This window comes from Panthera onca, chromosome D1, assembly GCF_046562875.1.
Source record: "Panthera onca isolate mPanOnc1 chromosome D1, mPanOnc1 haplotype 2, whole genome shotgun sequence".
Classification (NCBI taxonomy): Eukaryota; Metazoa; Chordata; class Mammalia; order Carnivora; family Felidae; genus Panthera; species Panthera onca.
This window is the reverse complement of record NC_138348.1, coordinates 69,186,488-69,211,474: the sequence shown is the minus strand read 5'-3', so window position 1 is coordinate 69,211,474 and position 24,987 is coordinate 69,186,488. Positions and strand designations below refer to the sequence as shown.

Genomic DNA, 24,987 nt, shown 5'->3' with positions numbered 1-24,987 from the left:
TGGTACAATAAAGACTGGCCCCAACATTGATAATTATTGATACAGATAATGATTGTATTAGAGTTTATTATACTGTCATTTTTATTAGTATATATATTTTACATTGTCCATAAGTTTTCAAAATAATTTCAGAAGACATATTGCACAAAAGCCTCTATTCCCCATGCATTGTCCATTGTAAAATCCAGAATCAGCCCTCGAGACCAACAGTTCAGCTGATAGTCCCAACTCTGCCCTGTCCATTTCCTTCCTTTGGGGGATATTTAGGTTCATGCTCTTCTGAAGCAAAATCTAATATGCAGAGAACAATGTCCAGGCTGTTGTCCCAATTCAGCCCACATTTAGCAGGGGGTAGGGGAGAAATCAGGTGTCCAGTATTGGACACCACTCCAGAGAAAGGTCGCATTGCTCACACTTTACAGATGAGGAAACTGAGGCTCAGCAATGGTAATGTCACTGCTCAGCACCCACCAGCAGTTGGAGGCAGAGGCAGACATGAGTCTGAGGCCTCTTGATCCTGGCCTAGTGTTTATTTCTACCTAGGCAGAAAGCTCACCATCCCTCTGCGTCAGTGGCTTCAGGGACAACAGTTCATGGTTCTCCAGGGGGAATTCCCCTTCCACAGGCTCCCAAGCAACCTTCAGGCAACTTTTAGGCAGGTTCCTCCTCAGGTTCCAGTTCCTCAGCCACTATGTTTTTCCCTAGGTCCTCGACTTCGCGTACAAACACAACCTGGCCTCCTACTACCCAGAGCCCAAGGACAAGGAGGCTTTTGTAAGATCCCTGGTCTACACTCCAGATTATGACTCCTTTACACTGGACAGCTATACTTGGCCCAAGGAAGCCATGAATGTTCAAACAGTCTGATGCAGTTTCAGAGTCTGGTATGGGCTGGAACAACCCCAGCGTAACACTGACAATATAAATGGGTTCTAAAATGGCCATCTTTGTCACTGTGTTTTTCCTTTGAACTTGCTGGTGTGATGGGAGCTACCCAGGCACACAGTGAATGATAGCCTTGTTCCTGAAAGCCCTGAGAATTCCCTTTTCTGTAACCCTCTTCTGACTTCCTCCCCAAGAATTTCTTAATCCAATTGCCTACAATTAGCTAGGCCTTGTGGGAAAGCTAGACTCCTTTCTAGAACTCTGCGTTGACAGAGTTCAGAGTCTAGTGAAGTAGAACAGGTATGGACACAATTCATTTTGCCACAGGGGAGAAAGTGGTAAGTCCATGAAAGAAGTGCAGATAAAGGTCAAGCAAAGGTGCCCAGAGAAGGGAGGAGACACTTCCTCTGAGGACATTAGAGAAGGCTTCAGGGGGAAAAGTGTGCACACTGAGTCCCAGGAGTGAAGGACAGGTAGGAGTTGTGGGGAAATGAGGAAGGTAAGGGCAGCCACTGGCCAGAAAGCATGGTCCACCCATGAGGGAGTTCAATCCCTGTTGGAAGAATGTACACCCTTCAAGACTCAGATGGATATGAAGGCTGAGTAGCTGAAGGCAACTCACTAGTCAAAAATAGTCACTGACATGTGGGTTATTTAATGTTAGGATTCCTTTTTGGTTATTACTAAAAGGAAAACTATAAATAAATGTGGGTGTGGAGGGGTCAGCAAGCCAAGGAGTGAAGAGGAAGAGAGACAGTGAGGGAAAGAGAACCATGGAATTCTAGGGAAGACTTGATTTCATTTTCCTGGCTCTGGGATTCTCTGTCTCCCACCCTTTACTCTGAAGGAATTCAGCAAACAAGGCCAGTATTCTTATAAAATGTCTTCAGTATGTCCTGGGGGTTTCTTAGACAAGTTCAGCCATAGCTTTCACCTCCCTCATGTCCAGCAGAGGACACCTGGGATGGGGACGTGGGGACAAGCCTACAGCTCCTGCAATCAAAAACCCTAATAAATTGCTAGGACCTATTGAGATGACAGCTTCCAACCACTAATTTTATTGTATAACACAGAAAACAGTAAACCATGCTTAGGGACCTACCACCACAAACCCCTGCTGCCAGCTCAGCCTCAGAAACCTCACTGCCCACCATGAGTACATTCTATGTAGCCACCTCCCAGTGACAGGACTGCTGGGTTCCTTGAGTAATTAGCTAAGACACCAATCACCTCTTGCCTAGGTCTTGTTCTTCCAACATCTGCTTCCTTGGTGCTGGTGCTAAACCAAGCATATCTTGAGAAAACATCCCTGTTCTATAATCCCTGGGTTCACAGACAATGAGAAACTCTTCAGAAGAGGATTTGAAGTGAAGCAGGAATGTGAACACCAGGGAATATTTACACTGTCTTTTCTATATCCTGTACCCCAACTACATGTCCTTTATACTCAGTGTAATAGAAAAGAAAAATAGTAGAGAAAGGCAATGAAACAAAAACAGGGTCTTTGAAAAGATCAACTAAATTAATAAATTGTAGCTATACTGACCAAGAGATCAAGAAGATATAAATTCCATTCCCTTTGTTTCAACCACACTGAACAGATGGCACTAAACACATGCACTTTCAGGCCTATGCTCTTACACATGTTTGGTCTCCATCTATAGAGTCCGTCCCTCCCATTCCCTTTATCAGTTAAATCTAAGTTCACCCTAGCTTTCTGCCTGGAGGCATCATTCTTTCTTAGAGTTCAAATGCAATTGGCTCCTGAACTCTTCCTGGACAGAGTTAATAATTAAATTGGAAATCAACAACAGTAAAAAAAAAAAAAAGAAAGAAATTTCTAACCATTTGGAAAGTAAACAATACATTTCTAAATAACCTGTGGCTCAAAGAAGAAATAGCAGGGTAAATTATATGTGTGCTGGATGAAAAAAATATGTATTAATGAGTTGTAGCTAAAGCAGTGCTTGGAGGGAGATTTTATATCTCTAAATAAATGCCTATATCAGGAAAAAAAAGTCTCAAAGGAATAACATAAACTTCCTTTAGAAACAAGATAAGCAAACAAAATCCAAAGCAAGTTAAAATCAGAGCAGAAATAAATATACCTATAACAAGTAAAGAATTTGAATTAGTAATTAAAAATCTTCCCACCCAAAAAAAAAACAAAAAAACACTTCACACTAAGAAAAGCACAGGCCCAGATGCCTTCTTTGGTGAATTTTATCAAATATTTAAAGTAGAAATAACACCAATCCTTCACAAACTCTTTCAGAAAATAGAGGAGGGAGTATTTCTCAAATCATTCTATGATACTAGTATCACCCTCATATCAAAACTACAGACCAATATCCTTCACAAATATAGATGCAAAATCTTAAAATATTAGCAAACTAGAGAGAAGTGAAGATGACAGAGTAGTATGGGGACCCTGAGCTTGTCTAGTCCCTGAAACATAGCTAGATCAACACCAAACCATTTTGAACACCTAGGAAATTGATCTGAGGATTAATGCAACAAATCTGCCTAATTTGAACAAGAGATCTTGGCAGGTATTTGGTGTAGACAGGAGAATTGTGAGAGAGAAAAGCCATGGTGCTATGGAGTGTAGGGAGCCGTTTTTGCTGAAACAGGACAGAGAAAGACGGAAAGAGTGTAGCACATCAGGATCGTGATAGTTGAAAGGGAAAAAGAGGGTTCTATACTGCCAGTTTTCTATAAACAGTGGAGCACAAAGTCTGAAGGTTTGGAGCTCAGTGTCTGGCAGTGCTCCAGTGAGGAAGCAGGGTCAATCTCCAGGAGCGGGCAGCATATTCTGAGGGTTCCATGTGCAGTTCCCTGCTTGGAATGCATTTGGTAGAGGTAATATGGCTTCTCCACGGGCAAAAGTACCAGCTAACTCCAGAGAGCTGCCACATTTACTGATATAGGAACAAAGACACTAACAGCAGAAATATCTGGCACTGGCTGTGTCTTGCAATTTACCATAAACTCAGCCATTGTGTCTGCACAGTTGCACAAACATTTGCTGGGACAAGTTGGTACCTGGCCATTGCTTGGTGAGAAAATCCCCTAGAGGATCAATGCAGGTCTGAGCCCCATGGGTCTCTGAAGTGTGAGGGTGTGAAGAACAGCCCCATCAGAGATAAAACTCTAGAGGGAGGTGCTGCCTGGCAGGCAAGCAGCTTGGACACAGACAGGGTAAAGGCAGGGAGTGGACAGATGCCTGAGACAAAGGAGGGGTACTTGACGGTATGTCTGTGAGAGTGTGAAATTCCTGCTCTGGAGACTAGAGAGGGGGGTGAAGCCATTTTCACCTCTAGCCCACCCGCACTGATCAATCACAGTGAGCTAAGCAGTGCCACCAAGTGGAGAATGGAGCCATTATACCAAGGCCCACCCACCCGCGCCCTCCAGGCACATCCACCAAAAGACCAGCACAAATCCCTCCCTCCTGCTTCGTCTACAGATCATAGTGTGCTGCAGTGTCATTTCTAGGGGAAACTGGATCTAGCTTCATTTGAGTTTCATTTTGCTTGCTTGTTCATTTCTTTGTTTCTTTGCTTCTATTTTTATGTTGGTTTTTTTTCTTTTCTTTTACTTTCTTGGATACAGAAAGCAAGTCTTTTATTCTACTTTATTTTCTTCATTTTATTCTATTTTTTAAAATTTTAATTTCTAATTTTTTATCTTTCTCTTTTTTCTCTTTTCTACCAAGCTTCTCTTAAGCAGACTGAAACACACCTAGGATCTTGCTTCCTTTATTTGATTTTTTTCATTTTAATTTATTTTATTAATTTTTTTCTCCCTCCAAAATGACAAGATGGGGGAATTCACCCCAAAACAAAGTATAGGAAGGAATCACAGCCAGGGAATTAATCAACACAGATATAAGTTGTCTGAACTAGAATTTAAAACCATGAGTATAAGAATACTAGATGGAGTTGAAAAAATCATAGAAGACACCAGAGAATCCCTTTCTGCAAAGATAAAAAAACTAAAATCTAATCAGACTGAAATTAAAAATACTATAACCAAGATGCAATCTCAAATGGTTGCCATGACAACAAGGATGAATGAAGCAGAGTAACAGATCAGTGATACAGAAGATAAAATTATGGAAAATAATGAAGCTGGGGAAAAAAGAGGAAACAAAGGCAAAAGATCATGATATAAGACTTAGAGAACTCAGCAACTTATCAAAGAGGAATAGCATTTGTATCATAAGAGTCCCAGAAGATGGAAAGAAAAAGGGGCAGATGGTTTATGTGAGCAAACTGTAGCTAAAAACTTATCTGGGGAGGACACAGACATAAAAATCCAAGAAGCACAGAAAACTCTCATTAGATTCAACAAATGCCAACTATCACAAAGGCGTATCATAGTCAATTTCACAAAATACATAGACATGGAAAGAATCATGAAAGCAACAAGGGAAAAATGTCCTTAATCTACAAGGGAAGACAGATCAGGTTCTTAGCATATCTGTCCACAGTAACTTGGCAGGCCAGAAAGGAGTGGCATGCAATATTCAATACACTGAATCAGAAAAATATGCAGCCAAGAATTCTTTATCCAGTAAGGCTATCATTCAGAATGAAGGAGAGATAGAGTTTCCCAGACAAACAAAAGCTAAAGGATTTCATAACCTCCTAAACCAGCCCTGCAGGGAAATTTTATGGGGGACTCTCTGAGTGGAGGAAAAAAAAAAAAAAAAAAAAAAAAAAAAAAAAAAAAACACAAGACCAAAAGCAACAGACAAGAAAGGACCAAAGAACATCACCAGAAACACCAACTCTACAGGCAACACAATGGCACTAAAGTCACATCTTTCAGTAATCACTCTGAATGTAAATGGACTAAATGCTCCAATGAAAAGACATAGGGTATCAAAATGGATAAAAAAAAAAAAAAAAAAAACAAGATCCAACTATATGCTGCCTATAAGACACTTGTTTTATACCTAATGACACTTGCAGATTGAAAATGAGGGGATGGAGAAACATCTATCATGCTAATGGATGTCACAAGAAAGCCAGAGTAGCCATACTTATATCAGACAAACTAGATTTTAAAATAAAGACTGTAACAAGAGGTGAAGAAGGGCATTATATCATAATTAAGTGTTCTATCTGCCAAGAAGATGTAACAACTGTAAATATATATGCGCCCAATGTGCTATCACCCAAATATATAAATCATTTAATAACAAACATAAAGAAACTCATTGATAATAGCACAATAATAGTAGAGGACTTTAACACCCCACTTACAGCAACGGACAAATCATCTAAGCAGAAAATCAACCAAAAAATGGCTTTGAATGATACATTGGACCTGATGGACTTAAGAGATATACTCAGAACATTTCATCCTAAGGCAGAAGAATACACATTCTTCTCAAGTGCACATGGGACATTCGCCAGAATAGATCACAACTGGGTCACAAATCAGTGCTCAACAAGCACAAAAAGATCGAGATCATACCATGCATATTTTCAGACCACAACACTATTGAAACTTGAAATCAACCACAAGAAAAAATGTGGGGAAAAAAACCCAAAAACTTCAAGGTTAAAAAAACATCAAAAACATCCTACTGGGGGAGGGGCCAAGATGGCAGAACAGCATGGAAATTTTTTTGCATCTCTCATGCCTGAAATGCAGCCAGATCAACACTGAACCATCTTGCACACTTAGAAAACTGATTTAAGGATTAACACAACAATCTGCACAACGTGATCCACAGAACTCGGCAGGTACACAGTGTGGAGAGGTGAACTGGGGGAGAGTGAAGCCAGAGAGGGCAGGGAGCTGATTTTGCTTGTGCAGAGAGGACAGAGACAGGGGGAGAGTACAGGAAAAACAGCTGGAGGGAAAAAGGAAAGCAGCCGGAGGGGAAAAAGGAAAAGTGGGAACAGCTGCAAGGGTTGCAACAAAAAAGGGAGAAAAGAGAAAGGAGAGGGTTTAAATTCCATTAAGACTCTATAAACAGCGGGAGCATAGAGTCTGAAACTCCATAGCTAGGTACCTAGTGGTGCTCTAGTGGAAAGGATGAATCCCCAGGAGCAGAAAGAGAAGTCCAAGGGGTCCTCAGGCCACGTGGGGAGTAGGGGTTCCTCTGCTGGGAGCACATTTGATACAAGCTGTGTGGCCCCCAACAGGCAAAGGTCCCAGTGGACCCCAGAGAACAACCACATTCACTGGTGTTGGAACAAGGACGTTAAGGGTAAAGCCCGGTGCCAGATGTGTGTTATGATTTGCCATAGTCCCTGAAACACTGCTGCTACACAATCACACAAACATTTTTGGGGATGGGCTGGCATCCAGCCACAGTTTCTGGGCATCAGCAGCAGCAGGGTCTCATGAACGTTCCTGGGAGCGGGCTGGCACCCATCCATTGCTCACCAAGACCCTCCCCTGGAGGGTCAGAGCGGGTCAAAGCCACAGTCCCTCAGAAGTGAGGGGTTGGGAAACACAGCCCCATCTGAGATAAAACTCAGGAGGAAAGTGCCTCCTGGCAGCCTGACGGCTTGGTCATGGATAGTGTAAAAGTGAGGAGTGGACAGAAGCTAGAAACAAAGGAGGGGTGTTTGATTGCCTGTCGGGGAGAACACAGAGTTCTGACACTAGAGACTAGGTAGCTGGGTGACAGCATTGTCACCCCTCCCCTGCATGCACATACACATATATGCCTACACGTGCCATAACAATTCACCCCAGTAAGCTAAGAAGCACCATCCAGTGGAGAACAGAGCTGTTACTCTAAGCCCCACCCAACTTGGCCAACTATGCTCTTGATGAACCCAAGTCTCTCCGCCTGCTTAGTTTACAGACTATAAAGTGTTTCACAATTTGATTGGGAAACCAGATGTAATTTCAATTGTATTTCATTCTGTTTGCTGGTCATTTATTCAATTTTTTTCTCTTTCTTTTCTTATTCTTGAATATAGAAAGAGAAAAAATTTATTTTTATTAAAAAGATTTTTCTTTAAATTTTTCTACTATATTTTTTACTTTTTTGTAAATTTTTTAAATTCTATGTTACTTTCATCATTTCATTGTATTCTCTTTTATTGTATTCATTTTTGCAAATTTTCAAACATTTTCCTTTTTTCTTTTTTTTTTCTCTTATGTTTCCTTTTTTCTATAATCTATCAAGCTTCTTTCAACAACCAGACCAACACACCTAGGATCTAGCAGCTTTTATTTGATTTCTTTGTGTTGTTTTAAATTTTTTAATTTTATTTTTACTTTATTAATTCGTTTTCTTCCTTCAAAATGATGAAATGAAGGAATTCACCCTAGAATAAAGAACAGCAACAAATGACAGCCAGGGACTTAATCAACACAGATACAAGCAAGATGTGTGAACCAAAATTTAAAATCACAATAATAAGAACACTAGCTGGGGTAAAAATAGATTAGAATCCCTTTCCGCAGAGATAAAAGAAGCAAAAGCTAGTCAGGATGAAATAAAAAATGCTATAACTGAGCTGCAATCTTGAATGGATGCCACAGTGGCAAGGATGGATGAGCTAGAGCAGAGAATCAGTGATATAGGGGAAAAACTTATGGAGAATAACGAAACAGAAAAAAAAGAAAAAAAGAGGGAGACTAAGGCAAAGAGCATGAAATAGGAATTAGAGAACTCAGTGACTCATTAAAAAGGAACTTCAGAATCATAGGGGTGCCAGAAGATGAAGAGAGAGGAAAGAGGGTAGAAAAGTTATGTGAGCAAATCATAGCGGAAAACTTTCCTAACCTGGAGAAGGACACAGACATCAAAGTCCAGGAACCACAGAGAACTCCCAATAGATTCAGCAAAAACCAACCATCAACAAGGCATATCACTGTCAAATTCACAAAAAAACTCAGGCAAGGAAAGAATCATGAAAGCAGCAAGGGACAAAAAAGTCCTCAACCTACAAGGGAAGACAGATCAGGTTTGCAGCAGACCTGTCCACAGAAACTTGGCAGGCCAGAAAGGAGTGGCAGGATATATTCAGTGTGCTGAATCAGAAAAATATGCAGCCAAGAATTCTTTATCCAGCAAGGATGTCATTCAAAATAGAAGGAGAGATAAAAAGTTTCCCAGACAAGCAAAAATTAAAGGAGTTTGTGACCACTAAACCAGCCCTGCAAGAAATTTTAAGGGGGACTCTGTAAGGGGAGAAAAGACGGAAAAAAAAGAAAAATTACCAAAAACAACAAAGACTAGAAAGGATCCAGAGACCACCACCAGTAACTCCAACTCTACAGGCAACATAGTGGCAATAAACTCATATCTTTCAGTACTCACTCCAAATGTCAATGGTCTAAATTCTCCAATCAAAAGGCATAGGGTAACAGAATGAATAAGAAAACAAGATCCGTCTGTATGTTGTTTACATGAAATCCATTTATACATAAAGATACTTTCAGATTGAGAATAAGGGGATGGAGAACCATCTATCATGGTAATGGTTGCCAAAAGAAAGCCAGAGTAGCCATACTTATATCAGACAATCTAGATTTAAAAATAAAGACTGCAATGAGAGATGAAGAGGGGCATTATATCATAATTAAGGGGTTTGTCCACCAAGAAGACCAAACAATTGTAAATATTTATGCTCGAAACATGGAGGAACCCAAATATATAAATCAATTAATCACAAACATAAAGAAACTCATCGATAACAATACCATAATAGTAGGGAACTTCAACACCCCACTTATAGCAATGGATAGATTATCTAAACACAAAATCAACAAGGAAACAATGGGTTTGAATGACACACTGGACCAGATGGACTTAACAGATATAGCCAGAACATTTCATCCTAAGGCAGCAGAATATGCATTATTCTCCAGTACACATGGAATGTTCTCCAGAATAGATCACATACTGGGACACAAATCAGCCCTCAACAATTACAAAAAGATTGAGATCATACCGTGCATATTTTCAGACTACAACACTATGAAATTCAAAATCAAACTCAAGAAAAAATGTGGAAAGATAACAAATACTTGGAGACTAAAGAACATCCTACTAAAGAACAAATGGGCTAGCCAAGAAATTAAAAAGGAAATTAAAAAGTACGTGGAAGCCAATGAAAATGATAACACCACAGCCCAAAACCTCTGGGATGCAGCAAAGGCAGTCATAAGAGGGAAGTATATAGCAATCCAGGCTTTCCTAAAGAAGGAAGGAAGGTCTCAGATACACAACCTAACCTTACACCTCAAAGCAGGGAAAAGAATAGCAAAATAAACAAACAAAAAAAGTAAAACAGATCAGTGAAACCAGGAACTGATTCTTTGAAAGAATTAACAAAATTGATAAACCCCTAGCCAATATGATGAAAAAGAAAAAGGAAAGGACCCAAATAAATAAAATCAAGAATGAAAGAGGGGAGATCACAACCTACACAGCAAAAATACAAACAATAATAAGAGAATATTATGAACAATCCAGGCCTTCATAAAGAAGGAGGGAATGTCTCAAATACACAACCTAACCTTATACCTGAGAGAGCTGGATAAAGAAGAGCAAATAAAACCCCAAAACAGCAGAATAAGGAAAATAAAAAAGATTAGAGCAAAAATCAATGATATTGAAATCAAAATAAAACAGTAGAATAGATCAACAAAACTAGGAACTGATTCTTTGAAAGAATTAACAAAATTGATAAGCCCCTAGCAGGACTGATCAGAAAGGAAAGGACCCATGTAAATAAAATTATAAATTAAAGAGAGATCACAACCAACACCACAGAAATACAAACAATAAGAGAATATTATGAGCAATTATATGCCAACAAATTGGGCAATCTGGGAGAAATGGCTAAATTCCTAGAAACATATAAACTACCAAAAGTGAGACTGGAAGAAATACAAAATTTGAACAAACCCACTGCCAGTAAACACATTGAATCGTGGCACAAAAACAGACACTCAGATCAATGGAACAGAATAGAGAATCCAGAAATGGACCCACAAACCTATGGCCAACTAATCTTTGAGAAACCAGGAAAGAATATCCAATGGAATAAAGACAGTCTCTTCAGCAAGTGGTGCTGGGAAAACTGGACAGCAACATGCATAAAAATGAACCTGGACTGCTTTCTTACACCATACACAAAAATAAACTCAAAATGGATGAAAGACCTCAATGTAAGACCAGAAGCCATCAAAATCCTCAAGGAGAAAGCAGGCAAAAACCTCTTTGACCTTGGCTGCAGCAACTCCTTACTCAACACATCTCCAGAGACAAGGAAACAAAAGCAAAAATGTGGCACAAAAACAGACACATAGACCAATGGAATAGAATAGAAACCCCAGAACTAGACCCACAAACGTATGGCCAACTAATCTTTGACAAAGCAGGGAAGAACATCCAATGGAAAAAAGACAGTCTCTTTAACAAATGGTGCTGGGAGAACTGGACAGCAACATGCAGAAGGTTGAAACTAGACCACATTCTCACACCATTCACAAAAATAAACTCAAAATGGATAAAGGACCTGAATGTGAGACAGGAAACCATCAAAACCCTAGAGGAGAAAGCAGGAAAAGACCTCTCTGACCTCAGCCATAGTAATTTCTTACCTGACACATCCCCAAAGGCAAGGGAATTAAAAGCAAAAATGAACTACTGGGACCTTATGAAGATAAAAATCTTCTGCACAGCAAAGGAAACAACCAACAAAACTAAAAGGCAACCAACGGAATGGGAAAAGATATTTGCAAATGACGTATCGGACAAAGGGCTGGTATCCAAAATCTATAAAGAGCTCACCAAACTCCACACCTGAAAAACAAATAACCTGGTGAAGAAATGGGCAGAAAACATGAATAGACACTTCTCTAAAGAAGACATCCAGATGGCCAACAGGCACATGAAAAGATGCTCAATGTCGCTCCTCATCAGGGAAATACAAATCAAAACCACACTCAGATATCACCTCATGCCAGTCAGAGTGGCCAAAATGAACAAATCAGGAGACTATAGATGCTGGAGAGGATGTGGAGAAACGGGAACCCTCTTGCACTGTTGGCGGGAATGCAAATTGGTGCAGCCACTCTGGAAAACAGTGTGGAGGTTCCTCAGAAAATTAAAAATAGACCTACCCTATGACCCAGCAATAGCACTGCTAGGAATTTACCCAAGGGATACAGGAGTACTGATGCATAGGGGCACTTGTACCCCAATGTTTATAGCAGCACTCTCAACAATAGCCAAATTATAGAAAGAGCCTAAATGTCCATCAACTGATGAATGGATAAAGAAATTGTGGTTTATATACACAATGGAGTACTACGTGGCAATGAGAAAGAATGAAATATGGCCCTTTGTAGCAACGTGGATGGAACTGGAGAGTGTTATGCTAAGTGAAATAAGCCATACAGAGAAAGAAAGATACCATATGGTTTCACTCTTATGTGGATCCTGAGAAACTTAACAGAAACCCTGGGGGAGGGGAAGGAAAAAAAAAGAGGTTAGAGTGGGAGAGAGCCAAAGCATAAGAGACTCTTAAAAACTGAGAACAAACTGAGGGTTGATGGGGGGTGGGAGGGAGGGGAGGGTGGGTGATGGGTATTGAGGAGGGCACCTTTTGGGATGAGCACTGGGTGTTGTATGGAAACCAATTTGACAATAAATTTCATATATTGAAAAAAAGCAAAAATTAACTATTAGTACCTCATCAAAATAAAAAGCTTCTGCACAGCAAAGGAAACAACCAGCAAAACTAAAAGGCAACTCACGGAATAGGAGAAGATATTTGCAAATGACATATCAGATAAAGGGTTAGTATCCAAAATCTATAAAGAACTTATCAAACTCAACACCCAAAAAAACAAATAATCCAGTGAAGAAATGGGCACAAGACATGAATGGACACTTCTCCAAAGAAAACAGATGGACAATTGACACATGAAAAAATGCTCAACATCACTCATCATCAGGGAAATACACATCAAAACCACAATGAGATACCACCTCATACCTGTCAGAATGGCTAACATTAACAACTCAGGCAACAACAGATGTTGGTGAGCATGTGGAGAAAGAGGATCTCTTTTGCATTGTTGGTGGGAATGCAAGCTGGTGCAGCCACTCTGGGAAAGAGTATGGAGGTTTCTCAAAAAACTAAAAATAGAGCTACCCTACAACCCAGCAATTACACTACTAGGTATTTTTCTAAGGGATACAGGTATGCTGTTTCAAAGGGGCACATGCACCCCAATGTTTATAGCAGCACTATCAACAATAGCCAAAGTATGGGAAGAGCCCAAATGTCCATCGACAGATGAATGGATAAAGAAGATGTGGTATATGTATACAATGGAGTATTACTTGGCAATCAAAAAGAATGAAACCTTGCCATTTGCAACTATGTGGATGGAACTAGAGGGTATTATGCTAAGTGAAATTAGAGAAAGACAAATATCATATGACTTCACTCATATGAGGACTTTAAGAGACAAAATAGATGAACATAAGGGAAGGGAAGCAAAAAGAATATAAAAATAGGGAGGGGGGAAAAACATAAGAGGCTCTTAAATATGAAGAACAAACAGAGAGTTACTGGAAGCGTTGTGCGAAGGGGGATGGGCTAAATGGGTAAGGGGCATTAAGGAATCTACTCCTGAAATCATTGTTGCACTATATGTTAACTAACTTGGATGTAAATTAAAAATTAAGTTAAAAAAAAAAGGAAATTGAATCAGTAATCAAAAATGTACCAATAAACAAGAGTCCAGGGTCAGAAGGCTTCCTGGGGGATTTCTATCAAACATTTAAAGAAGTTATTACCTATTCTTTTGAAAGTGTTCCCAAAGAATTGAAAATGAAGGAAAACTTCCAAACTCATTCTATGAGCCCAGCATTACCTCAAATCCAAAACCAAAGACCTCACTAAAAAAGAGAACAGACCAATTTCCCTAATGAACGTGGATGCAAAAATTCTCAACAAGATACTAGAAAATCAAATAAGATACTAACAATGATATATTAAAGGAATTATTCACTGCAATCAAGTGGGATTTATTCCTGGGATGCAGGGGTGGTTCAATATCCTCAAATCAATCAACATGATATACCACATTAATAAAAGAAAGGATAAGAACCACATGATCCTCTCAACAAATGCAGAAAAAGAATTTGACAAAATAGAGCATCCATTCTTGATAAAAACCCTCAAGAAAGTAGGGATAGAATGATCATACCTCAACATCATTAAGGCCATATACAAGAGACCCACAACTAATATCATCCTCAATGTAGAAAAACTGAAGGCTTTCCCCCTAAGGTAAGGAACACACAGGGATGTCCATTCTCACCACTGTTGTTCAAGATAGTACTGGAAGCCCTAACCTTAGCAATCAGACAACAAAAAAGAAATAAAAGGCATACAAATCAGCAAGGAAGAAGTCAAACTTTCACTCTCCACAGACGACATGACACTCTACATGGAAAACCTGACAGACTCCACCAAAAAACTGCTAGAATTGATACATGCATTCAGCAAAGATACAGGATATAAAATCAATATACAGAAATCAGTAGCATGTCTATACACCAATAATAAAGCAGCAGAAAGAGAAATCAAGGAATCAATCCCATTTACAGTTGCACCAAAAACATTAAGATATTTAGGAATAAACTAACCAAAGAGGTAAAAGATCTGTATGCTGAAAACTATAGAATGCTTATCAAAGAAATTGAAGAAAACACACGTGGAAAAACATTCCATGTTCTTCCATGGATTGGAAGAACAAATATTGTTAAAATGTCAATACTATCCACCAAAGTAGTATTCAATGCAATCCCTTTCAAAATAACACCAACATTCTTCACAGAGCTAGAACAATTCTAAAATTTGTATGGAAAAAGAAAAGACCCTGAAGAGCCAAAGTAATATTGAAAAAAGAAAACCAAAACTGGAGGCATCCACAATTCCAGACTTCAAACTGTATTACAAAGCTTTAATCATCAAGACAGTATGGTACTGACACAAAAACAGACACATAGATCAATGGAACAGAACAGAAAACCCAGAAATGCATCCACAAACATATGGCCAACTGATCTTTGACAAAGCAGGAAAGAATATCCAAAATCTATAAAGAACTTATCAAACTCAACACCCAAAAAAACAAATAATCCAGCAAAGAAATGGGCAAAAGACATGAATAGACATTTTTCCAAAGAAGACATCCAGATGGCTAACAGACACATGAAAGGATGCTCAATATCACTTGTCATCAGGGAAATACACATCAAAACCACAATGAGAGGGGCGCCTGGGTGGCTCAGTCGGTTGGGCAGCTGACTTCGGCTCAGGTCATGATCTTACGGTTTGTGAGTTTGAGCCCCACATCAGGCTCTGTGCTGACAGCTCAGAGCCTGGAGCGTGCTTTGGATTCTGTGTCTTCCCCTCTCTCTGCCTCTCCCCTGCTCATGCTCAGTCTCTATCTCTCAGTAATGAATAAATGTTAAAAATAGAAATTTTTTAAAAATTTTAAAAAATTAAAAAAAAACACAATGAGATACCATCCCACACCTGTCAGAATGGCTAAAATTAACAACTCAGGAAACAACAAATATTGGTGAGGATGCGAATAAAGGGAAACTTTTTTACACTGTTGCTGGGAATGCAAACTGGTGCATTCAGTATGGAGGTTCCTGAAAAAATTACAAATATAACTACCCTATGGCCCAGCAATTGCACTACTAGGTATTTATCCAAAGGATATAAAAATTCTGATTCCAAAGGGCAATGTTTACAGCAGTGCTATCAACAATAGCCAAATTACACAAAGAGCCCAAATATCCATTGACTGATGAATGGATAAAGATGTATATATACACAATGGAATATTAAGCAGTGATCAAAAAGAATAAAATCTTGCCCTTTGCAACAATGTGGGTGAAACTAGAGTATATTATGCTAACTGAAATAAGTCAGAGAAAGACAAATATCATAGGATTTCACTCATAAGTGGAATTTAAGAAACAAAACAGATGAACATAGGGGAAGGGAAGGAAAAATAAAATAACATAAAAACAGAGAGGAAGGCAAATCATAAAAGACTCTTAAATACAGAGAACAAACTGAGGGTTGCTGGAAGGGGAGATGGATGAGGGTGGGCTAAATGTGTGATAGGCATTAAGGAGGGCACTTGTTGGGATGAGCACTGGGTGTTATATGTAAGAGATGAATCACTAAATTCTACTCCTGAGACATAACTACATTATGTGTTAACTAACTTGAATTTAAATTTAAAGAAAAGAAAGGGAGAGCATCGGAGAATAAATAAAAATTTTAAAGAAAAAAAAGAGAAAAATATTAGCAAACCAAATCCATCCATATAAAAGAATTATGCACAATGAAGAAGGGAGATTTATCCCAGGAATGCAAAGTTGTTTTAACATTTAAAAATTGTTCATCTTAGTACATGATATTAATAGAGTGAAGGATAAAAACCACAAGATCATGTCAATGGATGTGGGAAAAGTATTTGAAAAAGTCCAACATCCATTTTCTTATAATTTTTTACTGTATATTTATTTTTGAGAGAGAGAGAGAGTGTGTGTGTGTGAGTGTGAGCCGGGGAGGGGCAGAGAGGAAGGGAGACACAGAATCCTAAGCAAGCTCCAGAGTCTGAGCTGTCAGCACAGAGCCTGATGCATGGCTCAAACCCATGAACTGTGAGATCATGACCTGAGCTGAAGTTGGATGCTTGACTGACTGAGCCACCTAGGCACCCCTCTAACATCCATTTATGATAAAACTTTCAACAAACTAGGAATAGAAGAGAACCTCCTCAACCTGATGAAGATCCAACAGTTAACATCATACTTAACGGTGAAAGAATGAATAGTTTCTCTATAAGACCTGGAACAAGTCAAAGATGTTGTCACCACTTCTGGTCAACGTGGAGGGTCTAGCCAGTTCAATGAAGAAGGAAAAAGAAATTAAAGGCATCCAGGTTGGAAATAAAGAGTAGAACTGCCTTTATTCACAGATGACATAATCCAGTATGTAGTAAATACCAAAGAATATAAAGAACCCTTTATGTCACTCTCAATCGTTCTCTCCCTCTCCTAACAAATCAGTTTACAAAGATCATAGGATGCAAGGTCAATATATAAAAATCGCCTGTATTTTTGTATATTAGCAATAAGCAATCTAGAATAAAATTAAGAGAATCATTCCAGTCATAATAGCATCAAAAAAAAATACTTAGGAAATTAAGAAGTGCAAGTCGTGTATACTGAAAATTACAAAATACTGCTGATAGAAATTAAAGAAGATCTAAGTAAATGGAAAGATGTTCCATATTCATGGATTTGAAAACAATATTGTCAAGGCTGCAATTCTCTCCAAATTATCTATAAATTCAATATTGTATCTATCAAAATCCTTTCAGGCTTTTTTTAATTGACAGACTAATCCTAAAATGTATATGGAAATGCAAAGGACCTAAAATAGCCAGGGGCGCCTGGGTGGCTCATTCGGTTGAGTGCCCAAGTTTGGCTCAGGTCATGATCTTGCAGTTCGTGAGTTCCAGCCCCATGTTGGGCTGTGTGCTGGCAGGTTGGAGCCTAGAGCCTGCTTCAGATTCCATGTCTCCCTCTCTGCCCATTCCCCACTTGTGCTCCCCCCACCTCAAAAATAAATAAACATTTAAAATAGCCACACAAAAAAAGTACATTATCCAATTTCAAAACTTCCTATAAAGCTACAGTGATGAAGACTGTGTGGTTATGTAGATCAATAGAAAATAATTGAGAATTCACAACTAAATCCTTATTTGTATGCCAAATTGATTTTCAACAAAGCTACAAAGATAATTCAGTGGGGGAAAGGATAGTCTTTGAATAAATGATGCTGTGACAAATGAATATCCACATGCCACAAAAAAGTAGACATTTACCTCACACCATACACAGAAATTAACCCAAAATAGATCATAGACCTAAATGTAAGAGCTAAAACTATAAAACTTCTGAAGAAAATATAGCAGAAAACTCTCTGTGGCTGAGGAGAGTTCTTAGATACAATTTAAAACATGATTTATAAAAGAAAAATTGATAAATTATAATTCATTTTTTTAAGTTTTGTCTTTGAAACATACCATTAAGAGAGAAAAAAAGCAACAGACTAAGAGAAAATACTTGCAAATTATATATCTGATAGAAGCATTGGATCCAGAATACATGAAAAATTTTTACAGCTCAATAAGAAGACAAAATGACACAACTGAAAAAGTAGACATGTTTGAATCGACATATTACTACAAAAGATACATGAATGGCTAACACACACATGAAAAGATGCTTAACATTACTGGTCATATGAAAATTAAAACCCCAAAGGAATACCACTTCACACTTACCAAAAACGCTGTAATAAAAAAAGATATTAAGTGTTGGTGAAGATTAGAACCTTTTCTAATAAGACTTTGTCTCTTAAGCACTATGAGATTAAGGGAGATTCCCCTCTTTTAAGTCTTCATTCTAACTCCCCAGGCTCTCATACATAGCCCCAGAACTCAGCAAGTATCATTTAGTATAGTGGACACTGTGGCTGCACCACCCAGGTCCCTCTGCAGGTCTGAAACACTCATTCCCCAAGCTGCCACAAGTATTATCAGCTGAAGGTTCACAGCTGTATTCCCCTTCTGGGGATTGCACTTGACTAAAGAAAGGTTACGCCTCATCCTCAGGGACAACCTGCATCCAATGACTCGTTAATTTAAATCCAAAGATTCAACTCTTTCACCTCAACTGGGGACATCTTTAAATAGCTATTACAGCTTCAGAGCTCCCTGAAAGATTGGCTAAGGCCAGTTTTGCAACTGTATGTATCACCATTCAACAAGTTCTACCATTCCCTCGTTCTTTTGCTCCCTCAAAGGTGTTGAGACAACTCCCCAATAAATCTCCAAATGCAAACCTCAGATTTAGTATATGTTTTCTGAGGACCACAACTTGCAACATGGGTAGAGACCCACCTCATGGACCACACCTGATTCTTAGACCACGTCCAGAGCCTGTAAATGCTACCATTGGGGAAGGGGGGCGGGGGAGGAGATGGCCACTCACCTCAGGAGAGCTCCTCCCTGTCTGGAATTCCTATTCACCTAGTTCTTGTTGCTTTCACAGTTCTCATATGTCTTCAAACATACTACTTTTTAAATTTTTCCATATTTTTCTGGTTGTTGCAGGGTGGGTGGTGGAATCCCACAACCTACCACACCCCATCCAGAAGTAGAAAGCTCTAGACACAGATTCTCAAAACTCCAAATGTATGGATATTGAACTGTAGTCCAAGAAGTTATTTATCTTATTTATATTACTTATATATTGTTAAATTTGCTGAAATTTTTATTGTCAAATGTAATGAAATATTTCATGTACTCTTAAAAATAATACGGATTCTTCAATGTAATTGTTCAATGTAATGCCCCTTATATTGTCATGGGACCAAGCCTGTTAATTGTTTTGTTCAAATCTTTATCCTTACTGATTTTTTTCTACTTGAACTGTTTCTGAAAAATAGTAAAATCTCCCATCACTATCATAAACTTGTCAATTTTCCTTGTAGTTCTCTCCATATTTGCTTTATACATTTTGGACCAATGTTGTTTGATGCATTAAGTTTAGAATTGTTCTGACTTCCTGGTGAAATGAAACTTGAGACTTTAATGATTTTTGTTATCTCTAGTAATGCCTTTGCTTCTACTTTTACTAATATCAACACAGCTCTACCATCTTGCCTCTTTCTTCTGCAATTCATTATTTATTCAGATGGTTAAGCTCTTCTACTGGCTGGTGAATGGTGAACACTGAAATTATTTCTCCTCCAGAACTATATTCCCAGATGGTATGAATATATGGTTAAACTAGCATTAATACATGTCATCATTTTATCAATCACATAATAGAACAAAGTATCCAGGTATCCAAATACGAATTTACTGAGTTCAAAAAGCATATAAAATATTAGATGCTTGATCACTTCATTATTGGAAACTCACTTCTTTTTTGATTGGAAGACAAGAAAAAATATGCTTCAAAGAAAAATAGTTAATAAACAACTTCCAATAGATATGAATTACAAGATTTCAGAAATATTATAAATAAGAAATATTTTAGCTACAAAGCATCTCAGCCTTAATTTTTAACTAAATAAAAGACCTATTCTATACATCCTGCACAAGACAAAGGCAACACTTTACTGGAGATATTTCATAGCCTCCTCCCACTCTGTCTTCAGGCCCTCTTCCTCTAAGTTGTACCCCAACTGTAAACATAAAGTAACTGTAAGACTTTTTTGTCTGAAGACATTACACACATGTGCTTCTGTACAACGTGTATTTTATATGAACTTTTAACCACACATTTGTGATTTTTCAAAATGGAGGCATTCATAACAGCACAAAATGAGCTTTATAGAAAGACATTAAATAATCCCCATAAGCCTTGGTAAGAATCCAATAAAATGAATTTTTGCTAAAACCTGATGTATATCGGTACGCTTGTAGGGTGGCAAACATGAATAACCACATAGGTCCTATTGGCAATATTTGAAATGACTAAAGGAATAAACCACATATGGTTTCCAGTGCTATTCATAATCTAGGATTATAATTCTGCATGATACTAAAAATACACAAGTATTGTGCTGGATATTTTGGCACCTAATCTCTCAATTTCTTACACATTATTTCTGGCATGGGAATAGTAGTAAGCCAAACATAGAGGCTGCAATTCTGTCAAGCTTGGTCCTTTTTCAATATTCCTATGGAAGCTTCATTAGACTTGTCATTCATTAAGCCTACATGTTGGCTAATATGTACGATAATTAAGTCCTGTCTCAAGTTCCATTTCCAAGGCAACAGCATCAGGCAGCCAAGTTTTATTGAATGTAACAATTGTTTCTATGACCACTGGAGGCTTTGTAGCACAGCCGCATTTTAGAACAGTATTTCTCCAAATACAGAAGTTGCTTAGTGTTAAAAGCTCCATGCCACTTTTGTCTTATAAACTGTACTGCATGTTCATTTTTCATTCCACCTTCAATTAGTGCTAGGGCAACAAGCACTGGAGTTCTCCCAAGACCTGCAACACAGTGAACATCAATACAACAACCAGGTTCTTCACGAAATTTAATGTTGACAAGACTTAACCAGTCCTCAACAATCTGGTTAGATGGTGATGAACCATCATCAAAGGGCCAATCCAGCACCTGGATGCCTTCTTTCTCCACAAGAGCAGTGTTGTAGGTTGCTTCACATACTCTTACTATTGTAGTAACTCCATATTCCTTAAGTTCTTCTATAAATTTGTTGAAGGTTGCACTGGTTGGACTGTGTGTAATAAGAAATTTCATGTTCCTGTATGTGACTTCCACCAGGGCTGGCCGGTTCATTGGAGCCATGTTAATTTAGTTAAAATATTCAATACGGCTACGAAAAAATGTTTTAAAGTTTTGAATACAGAAATTATGTAAAGCAAACAAAGTATCCTCTAATATATTCCACTGGAAATTCTCAATGATTTAAATATGTAATAGAGAGTAACAGGAAATGAAATGAACCTAACAGGAAATAATCCCTCAGTTCGGTATACTGAGTCCATGGAAAGGATGTGCACCCAGGTTTACCCCATCCAGGTCAAAATTCTTGTAAAATGCTCCGATGATGTCAACTGTGCACTTCTGTGCCCAGGATAAGGGCTCTTATGGAGGTTTCTTGGTGCAGTAGTATGAATCTCTCCAGTTCACTCGTCCTCATAAAGGTTGTGCTGTGCCTGGCAGTAATCTCTGGGGCCCTTCAGAAACTCCATAAATGTGTGACCAAGAATACCACAGAAAGGCACCCGTTTACTCATTAAAGACTGTGGCTTAATTATACAACTGTTCCCGTGGAGGCGACACAGGGGGCAGCGGTGGCCTTGACTGCAGGGCAGGAAGCTGCAGTGGTTGTCCTGGGGCAGCAGCGACTGGACACCTGGCTCTACTATGCGCCAGCCTCCAAGAAGCCAATCCGCAGGCATTCAGGTGTTCTTGCATTTCAAGAGCTCACTTTCACAGCTGGTGTGACGTGTGCTCCTCTCCACCAATCACAGGAGTGGGGAGGGGCACAAGAAGCTGCCACAAGAAGCTTTGAGCGTGAGGCCTTCCTCACAGCGGACCTCACTACCAGTGCTGGTTGAGGAAGAGAGGCATGGGGGACCCTGAGCTTCCTTCCTCTTCCTAGGAAGGAGGTGGGAGGGACACGGGAGGGTGTGAGGGGATGGGTGGGGGTGGGCGTGAAACAAATCCTGAAAGAAGCTGAAAAGAGACACAGAAGTGGACTATGATGGGCAGGAAAGGGAAGGTACTGGAGGAAGAATCCCATCCATTCCATTGACTTTGACTGATAAACCTTTTATCATTTGTTTCATGTTTTAGCTGTCTTTTGGGAACACATTGCTAGATTTTTTCTTTAATCCAGTCTGACAATATTAGTTTTTTAACTGAAGAAAATTAATTTATGTTGTTGTATTATTTTACATTGTTAATTATTTCTATATTTGCTGTTTTTGCTCTCGTTTTGTGCTATTTGACATATTTATCTCTTTTTTATCCTTCTTGATTTCTTTTGGATTAAGGTTTTTCTCTTCTAAATCCATATGCTAATTCTCTACTGTGTTGGAATGTTGTGATTGTGGTTCAAACTTCTCAGCAATTATTATAGTTTAGACACTCTTCTAAATCTAAACGGCTTTATGTAAATTCAAGTGGTACAACAACCGTATAAATTACATATTCTTTATTTCCATATCTCTGATTTAAAAAACAAATAAAACCTAGGCGCAGAAAAGTTTTTTCCCCTAAGTTACATAGTAGTAAATGTCAGGGCTGATATTTGAATCCTGAAATTCTGGCTCTAGAGTCTAACTCTCTAATATATATGTGTCCTATCATATATTTTATTTTTATTCTTTTATTACTTAAATAGCTTAGAAGAAGTCAAACATTCAAAATCCTTTCTCATGTCTTGAAGGAATTCAACATGATATATATATATACATATATATATGTATATACACATACATACATACACATACATATATTGGTTTTTTCTTTGGCAGAGAAAGAGTGCACATGCACGTGAGTAGGGGAGGGGTAGAGGGAGGTGGGAAGGGAGAGAATCCTAAGCAGGCTCCAAGCTGTCAGCTCAGAGCCCAATTCAGGGCTCAATCTCATGAGCCATGGGATCATGACCTGAGCCAAAATCAAGAGTTGGATGCTTAACCTAGTGAGCCACCCAGGCACCCCTCAACAACTTTAAATATTAATATTGTCAAGCATTTTTGTAACCCCACAAATTACAATGTTTACAAAAAGTCTTTGCTTAAATTTGCCCAATATAAGTGATCAGTTTCTACATTCACTATTCCTTCCTTGCATCTCTACTCTCTCTTATAAGGTTATTTTTTTTATCCAAGAGCATCTTTTATCCAGGAGCATTTCCAAAAGCTTTAATAAGTTTTTTTTTCTAAAATTCTCTTATTTGGGTTTCATTCTTAATAGTTTTGATAGGTATTTAATTTTACATTGACATGTATTTTCTTAGCCCTTTGAAGACATTCCTTGTTTCAGATTTCCTCTGTAATAGCCATAGAATTCTCTAAAATGTCTAGTGTTTGATGGGGTACTTGGGTGGCTCAGTCAGTTAAGCATCTGACGTTTGATTTCAGCTCAGGTCATCATCTCATGAGATCAAGCCCCACATTGGACTCTGTAGGAAATAAGCTTAGGAATTCCCCACGCTTACACCAATGGGTTAACAAGGCATAAAGAAGTACAAAACCATAAGATGCTCTCACCCAAGTTTGGGTAAACAAGATTAGCACCCCAGAATAGGGAGGTGCAAAGGCTCTGCACCCCCCAGAATAGAGAGGGAGGAGCAAAGGCTCCAGAATAGAGAGGGGCACAAAGGCACCCAATACAAAGGTATATGAGGTAAGCAAGATTAGGCATTCAGGGTGGAAGTGCCCCCCAATTTAGTACTTTAGCAGAAAGCTGCTTCACAGAAGAGAAAGACCAAGTCAGGCAAACAGATAAATTGGACTACAGACCACTGCACTGCAGGCGAAGTAGCCCAGAATGGAGATGGTTAACCAAAGAAAAGGTGACTTGTTAACCCTGAGATTATTTCCCCTATCTGTCTTATCCCCTCGGCTAGCTAAGATAAACAGACATGGCACCTCCTATCTGCTGTTAACAACCATCTGCCCATCTGCTCGGCGCCAGGATTTTGTTTTATATTGACCCAAACCCAAACCCCTTATATCTTCAAAACCCCCTTTTCCCTCACATCCGCAAGTTAATGTTCCCAGTTTCTTTGTCTCTTTGTACACGCCCATCACGTTTGTAATCCTTCTGATCTTAATAAACAGGGCAAGGACCCTTATTCGGGGCTCTTGTCTTTTCCTGGACATTAGCCATCTCTTGTTTTTCATCCTCTATCCTGCTCTTTTGCTGGCCTAAAGAGAACTTTAGAGTTAGAGTCCTACAACAGGGCTCTAAGCTGACAGCGCAGAGTCTGCTTGGGATTTTCTCTCTCTCTCTCTCTCTCTCTCTCTCTCTCTCTCTGCCCCTCCACCATTCATTCTCTGTCTCTCAAAAATAAACATTTAAAAACAAACAAACAAATAAATAAATATCTACTTTTTGAGCATAACATGATACCAAAAACAGACAGTACAAAAAAGAAAACTATAGGCCAATATCCCTGATGAACATATATGTAAAAATCTTCAACAAAGTAATTAGCAAACCACTTTCAATAATACATTAAAAAGCTCGTTCACTATGATAAAGTAGAATTTATTCAGGGGATGCAAGAATGGTTCAATACTTGCAAATCAATCAACACGATACACTACATTAATAAAGATAAAGGATAAAAATCATATGATCATCTCAATATATGCAGAAAGAGCACTTGTCAAAATTCAACATCTGTTCATGATAAAAACTCTTAAAGTGGATTTAGAGGGAATATACTCAACATAATAAAGACCATTTATGGCAAATCCACAGGTAACATCAT

General features: G+C 38.7%; 1 protein-coding gene and 1 pseudogene across 6 annotated transcripts in view; one reads left to right on the top strand and one right to left on the bottom strand.

Annotated features, from left to right (window-relative positions):
* ME3 (malic enzyme 3) overlaps positions 1-942 on the top strand; it is a 184,531-nt gene extending 183,589 nt beyond the window's left edge. For all 6 annotated transcript variants that reach the window (XM_060605418.3, XM_060605417.3, XM_060605419.3 and 3 more), the window contains one exon: positions 706-942. In XM_060605418.3, coding sequence (XP_060461401.1) covers positions 706-867 — 162 coding nt within the window. In that variant the 3' untranslated portion in view covers positions 868-942. The remainder of the gene's footprint in view (positions 1-705) is intronic.
* An 11,531-nt stretch (positions 943-12,473) lies between these two features.
* On the bottom strand, positions 12,474-21,500 carry LOC145712472 (protein tyrosine phosphatase type IVA 1 pseudogene; annotated as a pseudogene).
* Between the last annotated feature and the right edge of the window lie 3,487 nt (positions 21,501-24,987).